Here is an 11,877-nt window from a genome sequence, read left to right as displayed (position 1 = left end):
GTGGACCAGGCCCTCCGGCTCGGCCTCCTAACGGGCCTGACCTCCATCTCCCCTGCCAGACCCGGCCCACTGGCCGGCAGCTGGCTTGAACTCTCCCCAGTACCTCCCGTGCCCTTTCCTGGAAATCCCTGGTGCCTCCCGGCACCTTCCGAATCTCACACATGCGCAGGGCCCCCAGAAGGTGCTGCCTGCGGGGACACAGCCCTTCAGGACCCAACACTCACGGGCACGTTCCTGCAGGAAAGGGCACGTCTGCAGACGAAACACACTCTTCCTTTCGGGATCAGTAGTTTTCATGCCCTTTTTGGCCGGAGGACTTCCTCCTGCAGTGAAACGACATGAGGGCGCCTGCAGCCGGTCTATTTAGGGCAGGAACCCCTCCCCCGCAGGGCTCCCCTCAGCCCCATGCACCTCTCTGAGAGCCCGTGTGGCCCAGCCCACCCTGACAGGGACCCCGTACCCCCAACCCCCTGTGGCCTCCTGGAAGGGAGCAAGGACAGGCAGAGCAGGTCCGGCCCCGCCCCTCCATTGGCCCAGGGGTCCCAGGGGAGGGAGGCGGCGGCTGTTCTCCCCAGAAGGCCAGGGGGGCTCGTCGGAGCGGCCTCTGCCCTGCCACCCTGGGACGCCCCCAGCTGACAGGTCCACACGGGGCAGCGAGGGACGTACGAGGAGCCCCATCCCTGCGTCCTGCCTCCGGGGGCTACCCCAGAGCCCAGTCTGGGGGGCACGACCTTTGTCTGGCCCCCCCCCAGCAGGAAGGCTTAGCTGTGCCAAAGGGACTCGAGGTCCCTGCGAGCTGGAGCGCTGGCCAAGCAGCCTCCTGGGCCCGGGGCCCGAGGGGGTGAGCCGCGCCCCGTCTCCCTGCCAGCACCCCCTCCCCCAGCTCCCTCCCATCGGCCCCGAGGGCTAACAAGTCCCATGCCTTTGAACAGTGTCCCATCTTCTCCCAAAAGGACACAAATGGGGGTGACAGCGGGTTCCGGAACCCCATCTGGTTTTTCCAGGCCTGGGGCGGGGGGGCTGCGGTTACAGGGTTCTGTGAACTGGGAGCCCCCTGGGCTTCCGCTGCCGGGGGAGGGGCGCCTTCGTCCTGCCAGCACAAGCCTTGATCCCAGCACTGGGGCCTGAACACGTTCGCGGGTCCGGGCCCGTCGGGCGGGCGGGGTGCACCCCTCGCTCCGGGCTGTGCCCCCACCTCCGAGCCAGGTCCCCTGGGGCGGGTCCTCTAGAATTTGCCCCGAACTCCCCATCCACAAACTGAGCAGGAAGCGATGCAACCGCGGAGGCAAACTGTCCCCGAGCATGCGGTGACCCCGGCTTCTGCCTGCTCTCTCGCCACAGCTCTGCATGGTCCTAACCGCATGGGCTGTGGTCACCACGCCCACTGAAGTCCCCTCCGTGGGCCCGGCCCCGGCAGACGTGTGCTCCGTGCACCCACCCGTCCCCTCTAGGGGGGGGGACACGCATACAGGCAGCGAGCGGGTGTGGGGAGGCCCCCAGACGTGCGGGAGGGGATCCAGGGTCGGGGGCGGCACATGGGAAGAGCTGGTCCGCTCAGCCCGCAGGAGGGGCGGCCTTTTCCCGACCCCCCGGCCGGGCCTCTGGGCACCACTGCCCCCCACCCCCGCCCTCCCCTCCGGCCGCTGACGCCTCCTCTCCCGCAGCTCCATCGTACTCGTGGTGTCGAAGGGAAGATACGCTTCCAGGGGCCCGTGGACCAGAGTGCTGGAGCAGCTCGGGGCGGACAAGAGCCTCAGGTTGAAAGGTAAGCGGTCTATACCAGAGGTCTGCAGGACCGAGAGTCCAGGGGCCTGGCGTGGGGCCTGCCTCCCACTGGGACCCCGGTGTGCGGGCCGGACGCAGCGGTCTCCCTGCCCGCCAGCTGCGTCCCCTGAAGCACGAGCGGCCGCGGGAGGTCGCCATCCGCGCGGCACGGGCCCCTCCCCTTTCGGTTAGACCAAAGTATCAGCCGAAAGCGGCTTGATCGGACCCCCTCCCAGCTCCTGGTGCTCAGACAGGCAGGGCCTCGCACAGCCTCCCTCCCGGGCGGCAAAACCAAACCCGGAGCATCGCTGGGGCTCAGCCGAGGTCCCCCGGTGCTTTAGCGAGGAGACCAGTGCAGGCCCCACGGGGAAGTGAGCGCGACCCTTGTCACCGCGGGGCCCCCCGGGGGCCGGGAGGGAGGCGCACAAGCCTGCGGCCGCGCACCTGCCAACCTTGTCGGGATCCCGCGGGTGCTGGTCACAGCAGCTGCTCTTGCCGGTGGGATGGAACTAGACACTTGCCTCAGGTTAGATTCGGATCCGCATGTTTCTAAGCCGGGCCTTGGCTGCCGCAGCGTCCTGTAAGGGGCGTCGAAGCTCCCAGCCCGTCCTGTGGGCTGCTGGCTCCTGGAAGTTCCTGGAGGAAACCCCGCACCTTCTCGGGCTCCATCCTGCCATCTGCTGGGGCCTCTGCCTTTTTAATTAAGACCCTGTTGCCAAAAGCTGGGGTAGATGAGGTGACCGAGGTCGCATGGTGTTTTCCCAGCGGTGACATGTGTGTGCCCCCAGCCAGGCCGGGCCGCTCCTGAGTGTGGACGCAGAGCCCCACGCCCCTCCGACGGTTAAGCTCCGAAGGCAGGCTGGCGGTGTGGGCCGAGGGCCTAGACGCCCAGTCTGGCGGCACCGATTTCTCTGCGTCCTTGGGTGAAGTCCTTCCAAGGCGACAGCACGTCGGGGCTGGGGCGGGGCCCACAGCTGCGTGTCACCTCGTGTGACCAAGGGGGGCCCTGGGCTTCGGAGGGGGGCAGGGACTCGCTGGTGATGGGAGGCTCAGCCGGAAGGGGCTGCGCCCCCTGCTGGCAGAGCCTCCACCCTGCATGGCTGACCCGCGGCTCCGGCAAGGCCCTGTGTGCCGGTCACTGGGCACGGAGGCCAGTGCTGAGGAGGCCGCCTGGAGATGCCTGCGGGGCACAGGCGAGGGGGAGCCCTGGCAGGGGGCCGCTCTCATGGGGTTTCTGTTCACGTGACACTTCCCTGCTTCCCAGAGAAAATGGCCTTCGTTGGCTTCAAAGGGAGCTTCCGGCCCACCTGGGTGACCCTGGACACGGACGACCACGCTGCCAAAATCTTCCAGGTGGTGCCCATCCCCGTGGTGAGAAAGAAACGGCTGTGAGGACGGCAGCCTCCGTGCTGCCCCGCGGCACGGCAGACGGGCACGGCAGACGGGCACGGCAGACTGGAACCGGGGACTGGCGACGGCAGACCTGGGGGGGGGCCGGGGCATCAGCCCTGATGGCAGGGGAGGGGGTGTCAGAGACCCTGGTGCGGCCCTCACCCCTGCTGGAACCTTCTCTCTCCTGCAGCCTCCCGGGTGCTTCTCCCCTACCTGTGCCTTGTCGGGGGCGTGGGGGCCCCGTGAGGAGGCCTGAGTCCAGCCCCTCTCAGAGCGGAGGCTGGTAGTGCCGGGACAGGGAGACCCGGCCTTAGGGAAATCTCCGTTCCCGTGAGCAGACACCAGCCTTCCCGGGGTCAGGAGCGTGTAGACGAGGCCTCGGGCCCGGGATGGGCACCAGGTGACTGTTGGAGGCCCCTTGTGGGCTGAGAGCACGCTGCGCAGGAGCCAGCGGTAGACCCAAGGGTGCCGGGTCGCTGGGCGCCTGGGGCCAAGCGGCCAGAAGTCAGGGCTGGCGTCGGAGGCTCGCGGCTGCAGGACGGGGGTCCAGTGAACGTGCCCTGTGACGCCCAGGGAGAACACAGAGAGGGTCAGAAGACCGGGTCAGAATCCCGCATGCTTGGGTGGGTCAGGATGCAGCTGCAGGCCAAGGAAAGGGGTCAGGGCCCCCCCGGGAGCAGGGCAGGCACCAGGCAGGGCAGAGGTGGGCCGGTAGCTTGGAGGTGCCTGCCCGCAGCTTGCTGGCCTGCAAGGGAGGGGAGAGGAGAGGAGAGCCGGGGTGCACTGGCCCCAGGGCGGGCGGAGCCCAGTCCAGGGAAGTGAGCTCCTAGTCAGGGCCTCATTTGTCCTTCACCCCGAGGCCCAGGAGAGCGCTCTCCCCTCCCGAGCCCCAGGTTTCCAGGTTGGAAAGGACCTTCAGGTACATCTAGTCCAAGACCCTCCGTAAATGGAGGGGGCGTGTGAGACCCGGAGCTGGGGAGGAACCGTGAGAGCCCCCGCCCAGCGCCTGTGCCACACCACACTGCCACAGCCAGCCCCGGGCGCGGGTCCCCGGACGGGGAGAAGTCTCCCAAAAAAGTCCTCAGAATAGACAGAACTGGCCGATGGCGGGTGCACCCTGGCCCCGGGGCTGCCTGAGTGCAGGCCTGGGACGCGGGGCTGCGCCGGCTCGCCGCTCCGGGCTGGGGGGAGCCGTCTGCCTCGCCCTCCCTGCAGGGAGCTCAGAGGGCTCCGGAAGGAGGGGCCTGCGTGTGTGGTTTGTGCTCCCCCGGGGGTCCCGGGGCTGCGTCTCCCCCTTTCCTGCACCGACCACAACTCTTCCAACTCTTCCTTCAAAGACATCCTCCTTGGTTCCCTTGGCCCCGTGGCGGCCGTGACTCCAGCTGCTGGGAGGTGACGGTGGGACACGCAGGGGCCCTGCCCCCGGGGGAGCCCCTTCCACGCAGATCCGCAGTGATGGCTGGGGAGGGCGGTCAGGACGACCTCGTGTCTTTGCAGTTGGGTTTTCTTCAGACTCGGTCAGTGCACGGGTCTCACAGTGGGAGCCGTCTCGGCCGTCTTTGGTTCCGTTGATTTCACAAAGTATCTATTTGAAACCGCCCAGAGGTGCACAGGCGTCCAGCCCCCTCCCGCGAGGGCCAGGGGCCCGGCCCACTCTCGGTAGCGCCCTTGGTTCTTACTGCCTGGAAAGTCGCGCCCACGGTGGTTTTCTGTCGTCTGCGTTCAAAGGAGTCGGGCCCTGCGGGGTAGACCACGCCCCTCCGAAATAGCTGGTCCTTTTTCGGGAATTAGAGGTCTTGTATGTAAACCCTTCCTACAGGTGTGACTGCGAACAGAGATGTATTTTCTATTTATTTATTATATATGCACTTGGGGAAGTCCTTGTTGGAGAAGCGAAGAATTGTCCTAACTGTCGTGTTTGGGGATGTCCTTTGGACCGTGTACCGGAGCCTTCTGCGGGCAGCAGGGGACGCGGACTGTGGTTTGGAAAATCTTGCTGAACCGGAGTAAACGATCAAAGGAGCGCAGTCTGCCGCCTGCTGCTTTTGTTTTCCACCGACGGGGCCGCGTTTTAAGCCAGAGAGCTAAGCCCAAGGAGACTGACGGAGCCTCCCTGAGGCGGCCCGTCTCGTGTCCCAGAACTGCTCCCACGGTGAGGTCTCACCTGGCCCTGCCGGCAGGGGGCGCCCGCCGGTCCTGCGAGAGAGGACTTCATCCTGTCAGTGGGGGCAGGGCGGCACCGGCCCGGGGCCTGGAGGTGGGGGCGGGGAGAGAGGCCAAATCAAGCTGCAGGCCAGAGGGGTCCCCTGGGCCCGGGGAGGAGGAGGTGAGCAGAGCCTAGAACAGGGAGGCCAGGGAGTGTTCTAGAACTAGCCACAGACGGCTTCCTAAATTTAAATTAATTAAAGTTGAAGACAATGAAAAATTCAGTTCCTAGGTTGCACTGGCCACGCTCAGCTCTCCGCAGCCCACGTGGCCGCTGGGTCCCGCCTGGACGGGAAGACCTAACCCCCTCCGTCAGGGGCGCCTGGCGGCTCACGATTGCACAGTTCGTGGGTTCGGGCCCCCGCGCTGAACTCCACGATGGCCTGCGGGGCCTGTTGGGATCGTCTCTCCCCCTCGGCCCCTCCCCACTCGTTCTGTCTCGATCTCAAAATAAAATATTCACATCATCGCAGCTCTGCTCTCGGTTTCCGGAGAGCGGTCAGGGCTCATTGTGCATGCACTCAGTCCACGGAAGGGGCCGGCATCGGACTGTGGTACCGATGCTGCCAGTGCCCGAATCTGGCGGACCCGCCTGGACCCCGAGTCGGCGTGCACCCCCTCACCCCCGCCCACAAGAAACTTCACCTGGGGGGGGATCACATCTGACCCTCACTCACTACAGGCGTGGCAGCCGGGGCACAAAGACCCCCCTGGAGGACAGGTGCCAGGGCACCGGGGACAGGGACAAACCACCCTCACCTGCCCCGGCGGGGGGCAGAGAACAGGCTGTGCACAGGGCAAGGGCGCAGAGGAGCAGCTGGAGGATGGAATGGGGTCGGGGCGGGGGGCATGTCGGGCAGGACTGGACGGGGGCACCCCGGGGACTCCCCAACAGCGGGCTCACTGCTTCAGCACCAGCACATAAGTTGGAGCGTGATGGGGGCCGGCTCCCACGGGAGGCCTAGGACAGCGGGAGCCCCCGCCAGCCAACCGCAGGGAGGTGGACTCCGGAACTGAGGGCTGAAGCAGTCACTGATGTCCCCACACAGAGCCTGGGTGTGAGGGGAGCGCCTGAGACCCGTGTCTGTAGACGGGAGACTGGAGGGGACAGAGGCCAGGGGAGAGGGGACAGAGGCCAGGCTGGAGAGGACAGAGGGCAGGGGAGAGAGGACTAAGGTCTGGGGAGAGGAGACGGAGGTCAGGTGGAGGCTTGGAGGTCAGGGGAGAGCGGACAGAGGAAAATCTGGAGGGACAGGGGCCAGACTGGAGGGGACAGAGCCCATGCTGGAGGGGACAGAAGGCAGACTGGAGGGTTAAAGGCCAGGGGAGGGGGGACAGAGGCCAGGCTGGAGGGAGCGGGATCCAGGGGAGACGGCACGGTGGCCAGGGAGAGGTGATGGAGGCCAGGTTGGAGGGTCCGGGTGTGTGCACAGAGGCCAGACTGGAGGGAACAAAGGGCAGGGGAGGGCGCCGAGGTCAGGCTTCAAGGCACAGAGACCAGGCTGTAAGGGAAAAGGCCAGGGGAGGGGGACGGAGGCCAGGCTGGTGGGGATAGAGGCAAGTAGAGAGGGGACAGAGGCCAGGGGAAAGGGTACGGAAGCCATCTGAGGGGGCACAGAGACCAGGCTGGTGGTGACACAGGCAAGGGGAGAGGGGACAGAGGGTAGGGTAGAGGGGACAAATGTGAGGGGAGAGGGGACGGAGGGCAAAGGAGAGGGGATGGAGGTGATGCAGGAGGGGACGGAGGCCAGGCTGGAGGGGAAGAGGACAGAAGAGAGAGACAAAGGCCAGACTGGAGTGGATGTAGCCAAGGGAAGTGGATGGAGGCCAGGGGAGAGGGGACAGAGGCCACTGGAGATGAGACAGCAGTCAGGCTGGAGAGGATGTAGTGCAGGGGAGAGGGATGGATGGCAGGGGAGAAGGCACGGAGTCCTAGGGAGAGGGAATGAACCCCAGGCTGGAGGGGAGGAGGCCAGGGGAGAGGGAACAAATGCCTGGCTGGAAAGGCCGGATGCCCAGCCAGAGGAGACGGAGGACAGGAGAGAATGAATGGAGTCCTACCGAGAGGGAACAAACCTCAGGCTGGAGAGGAGGGAGGACAGGTTGAAGGAGATGGAGGCCAAGCTGGAGGAAAAGAGGCCAGGGGAAGGGAATGGAGGCCAGGGGAGAAGATAAGGTGAACAGGGGTGAGTGGAGAGAGGCCAGACTAGAGGGGACGAAGGCCAGAGGAAGGGGACTGAGGCCAGAGAAGGGACAGAGGCCAGGACAGAGGAAATGGAGGCCGGGCTGAAGAGGATGACGCCGGGCTGGAGAGGACAGAGGCCATGAACCAGGGGACGGAGGCCTGGCTGAAGGAAACAGAGTCCACGGGAGAGGGGATGGAGACCAGGCTGGGGGGCGTGGGCTTCACCAGAAAGAGCCAGAACTGAAGAGGAAGGGCAGGAGGGGGGCTCCCGATGAGAGAACAGGGCCTGGGGAGTCTGGCGGGAGGAGACACAGGGCAGGAAGTTGGGGGGCGGGGCCACTGCACAGACCCGAAGGGAGACGAGACGGGTGTCCTTGTGGTGATACCCGCGGTGGCCACGAGGGGTCAGAGTCTGGAGCACCTGCTTCTCTCACTGAGGGAAGGAGTCTATAGGGAAGTCTGTCCCTGTGTCCATGACAGAGGTGGCTGGGCCCACAGGCCAACCCCCACCGAGCATCCTGCCCGCATCTCTGGCCCCAGCACCTGATACCTCACCACACCTCACTCACCCGAAGCACTCCTGTCCCCACAGTGGGACCCGGGAGCTGCCCCTGCACCGGTCGCGCCCCTCCCTCCTCCTCCTCACAGCGCGTGCCCGCCCGGCCCTCTCCCAGGCTGAGCTCCAGGGGAGGCTTCTCCGACCCACCCGGGCCCCGCAGCACCTTCCCCTGCCCTCCATCCCCCGCCCCAGGGCCCCAAGCCACCACAGCACACGTGCTGCTGCCCTCGGTCACTGGTCACTCACCCCTTCCACCAGCCTCCCCCAGGCCAGGCCATCTGACCTCCCATATGGGCCAGGGTTGTGCTCCCTACACGGTCCATCAACCGGTGCCGGGTGGATCAGCTAGTAAAGCACCTGACTTGGTTTCAGCTCGGTCGTGATCCTGTGCTGGTGACACAGAGCCCCAGGCTGAGCCTGGAACCTGCCTGTGATTCTCTCTGTCTCTGTCTCTCTCTCTGTCTCTCTCTCCCTGCACTGCTCCCCTGCTAGTGCTCTTGCTCTCTTTCTTGCTCCCTCTCTCTCTCTCAAAAAAATATTAGGGGTGCCAGAATGGCTCAGTTGGTTGAGTGCCCGACTCTTGGCTTCGGCTCAGGTCATGATCTGACAGTCCATGAGTTCGAGCCCCGCATGGGACTCTGTGCTGACTGTGCAGAGCCTGGAGCCTGCCTGGGATTCTCAGTCTCCCTTTCCCTCTCTGCCCCTCCCTGGCTCTCTCTCCGGGCCCCCCACTCCCCCTTCATCTCTCTCAAAAATAAACAAACGTTAACAAAGAAATGCTGTAAAAACGCATCAGTGAATGTTGCCTGACGGCCCAGGCAGCCCCGCCCCTCCCGCTGCCCAGGAGCCGGGGCCCAGCTGCCCTTGGACCCCCCCCTCTGAGCGCCCCAACCCCAGGGTCAGGAAAGGAGTGGAGAGCGAGGGCAGGGGACCCCCCCCCAGAGGGGCAAGCCCAGGGGCTCAGCGGGGGCCACGTGTGCACTGCAGACCCCACACCTCGGAGGGGACGCGGGGAGGCACCTCAAGCCAGCGTTGATTTCCGGAGCCTCCGGCCGGCACACGCGCCGCACCCCAGTCTGCCACTGTCGTCACCACTGATTGCAGGTCACCACAGCGAGTACGGCAGCGGTGAGCAGGCCCAAACCGACCGTGACAACCGTCCAGGCGTGACGCAGACACAGGAAGTGAGCCGTGGCCGTTGCACAGATGGCGCCCAGCCTCGCTCGACCCCGGGTCGCCGCAGACCTCCGGTTTACAACATGCGCGGTATCTTAGAACTGCGGCGTGACAAGCCTGTCACCGTGCTAAGAACCGAAGACCTTCAGACCCATCCAGGAATCAAAACCAGGGGCGCCGGCGCTCAGTCGGCTGAGTGTCCGACTGTGGCTCGGGTCATGGTCTCATGGTTCGTGGGTTCGGGCCCTGAGTCGGGCTCGGTGCTGACAGCTCAGAGTCTGGAGCTGCTTCCGATTCTGTGTCTTCCTCTCTCTGCCCCTCCCTCGCTCAGGATCTGTCCCCTGGGAGACACTCAGTGACGCCCCTCCCTGCCAAGGCTTGCACGCACGCACACACGCACACACGCACACACACACACACCCCCGAGAGCCCCAACCACTCCCACGCATGGCTGCCCTCGCTTCGGACCTCCCCATCTCAGAGCAGAGGCCCTGCGGTCCGTCTCCCTAAGGCAGGACAGACCGGAGGCACAGGGGCCTCTTCCCAGGGCCGGTGTGCGGGCGGGCTTGTCAGGGTACCAGGTGGGAGTCACCCCCGCTCTGCGGAAGGACCGGCGGGCAAGGCCCCTCCGCCTCCCTCCAGACGAGGGGACAGAAGGCAAGAGACCCTGCCCAGGGAGGGGGTTGTCCCGGATGGAACTCCCACGGGCCAGTGTGCCGGCACCTTCTGCTCTCTCGAGGGGTGCACGCCCCAAGCCAGGTGAGGGGTGCAGAGAGAGGCCCTCGTGGGGGGCTGGGGGCACCCCAAGCGCCTCAGTCCTCCCCCACTAGTACGCCCTCCGGAGAGCTGTCCTGGGCCCCTGTTGTTGGCGAAGGTAGAGGCTGGAGACGCCGATCCCCTCCCCCGGGGGCGTCTGCAGGAGGACACGGTGAACCCACGGTTCCTGGGGGACAGGGCCACCCTCTGGACAGACGCCTGCCACCTCCGGGCTGGGCAAGGACGCACAGGGCACCCACGAGCCGCGCACCAGCCCCCCCCTCGCAATGTCATGACCCCACCCCAACGGGCCTTCAGGCCCCCTGCTCAGAAGGCGGGATCCCACCAGGAAGGGGACCCCAGAGGCCAGAACTGAAGGAGAAAGTGGCTTCACCAGGATTCGACTGGAAAACACACTGCTCAGATCAAGGTTGGCAGGATGGTGTCTCAGAACCATCCAGAACACGTCCCAAGCCAGAGACCGAAACGGAGGGGGCCCAGGAGTGTGCAAGGACATGGGTGGTGAAGCTGTGTGGCCCCCGCCCTCCAACCCCGCAGTCTGGGCCCCACCCTGCAGGAGGCAGCAGGGCCGGGAGGGCTCAGGACGCAGGGCGGGGAAGGGACAGCTGCTGCCCCCCCCCAGGGGCTGGGGGGGGGACCGCGGGCGACAGTGACCTGGGCCTGGAGGCAAGAGGCGGAAGCCCTGGTGTGTAGCGTCTGCCAACGCCCTGCTGTGAGTGTCCCCACGCGGCCAGCACTGCAGGGCCCCGGGCCCTGGTGGTTTGTGTAAGAGTTACCTTAGGAAGGCGACCCAGTGGCCATCTCGCTGTGGGTCGGAGAAAAACACGTGCACTGACGACCCCCCCGCCTGCAGACCTGGAAGGTTCCACGCCAGTGTGAAAACAGCCAATCACGAAGCTCCAACTTCCCATCACCCTGACAGAGGAGGCAACCTGTCCCACCCCTCCACGTCTCACCCACAAAAACCTCGCCCTTCCGAAACCAGACGCGACTTCCCTGACTCCCCGCCCGGGAACCGCAGATCCCAGTAAAGGCCTTCTCGGCTCCATAACCTGGCACCTTTCTTTCCTCCGTCTCCGCCTCCATCTATTAGATCTTACATTTGGTGCTGAAACCCGGGAGCGCTCACCTTCCCGATTCGGGGATCTCGCCTTGGTGCCGAAGCGGAACCTGCCCCACCAGGCCAGGGCCCTCCTGTGGAGCTTCTGGTCCAGGACCCGAACCCTACCCCACCAACTAACTGGGTGAGTTCCCCGATTAGCCGAGCCTCCGTCGGGGATCCTGTCCGAAATCGAGGCCAGGCCGCGTCAGGTCAACCCCTCCGCTGTAGCCCCAGGGGGCCACTCTGGCGGTACGGTCCCAGGGGCTATATCCGCTCTGGTCTCCTGGGTTGGGGAGATGTCCCCGATCCTAGGATGAGCCAACTCTCCATCCAAGTCTCGTGTCTGAACACGGGACGCCTACTTCAGTCCCGAGACTTTAGGCCGGATATTATGGGAACTTCCCCATCTCAGCCAGAACGCACAGAACGCACACTCCCCCCTTACAGTGCCTCCTAAAGAACTTCTGGCCTCTTGGTTACGCTGGTGACCTTTGCTGCGACCGCCCACTCCGCCTCTGTACGGCTGTATGGCCCCCCTACAAGCTGGACCACCGATCCCAATGGCCCCCAGAAGGGTCCCTCGACTTCCAAATTCTTACCGATTGAGATAATTTCTGTCGGAGGCAGGGAAAATGAAATGGGGTGCTAGATGTTATGGCTTTTTGGGATCTGCGCTCTCGCCCTGACCTTTGTTCTTAGCTCGTGACCCACAGCCCC

The 11,877-nt window shown here is 65.3% G+C and overlaps 1 protein-coding gene across 1 annotated transcript in view; it reads left to right on the top strand.

Annotated features, from left to right (window-relative positions):
- CEMIP (cell migration inducing hyaluronidase 1) overlaps positions 1–5,183 on the top strand; it is a 42,263-nt gene extending 37,080 nt beyond the window's left edge. The window contains exons 26-29 of the mRNA XM_029952316.1: positions 756–841; positions 1,342–1,502; positions 1,665–1,765; positions 3,029–5,183. Of these exons, the coding sequence (XP_029808176.1) occupies positions 756–841; positions 1,342–1,502; positions 1,665–1,765; positions 3,029–3,156 (476 nt within the window). The 3' untranslated portion in view covers positions 3,157–5,183. The remainder of the gene's footprint in view (positions 1–755; positions 842–1,341; positions 1,503–1,664; positions 1,766–3,028) is intronic.
- Positions 5,184–11,877: the final 6,694 nt, after the last annotated feature.

Source organism: Suricata suricatta, chromosome 9 (assembly GCF_006229205.1).
Source record: "Suricata suricatta isolate VVHF042 chromosome 9, meerkat_22Aug2017_6uvM2_HiC, whole genome shotgun sequence".
Classification (NCBI taxonomy): domain Eukaryota; kingdom Metazoa; phylum Chordata; class Mammalia; order Carnivora; family Herpestidae; genus Suricata; species Suricata suricatta.
This window is presented reverse-complemented; position numbering and strand designations above follow the sequence as displayed.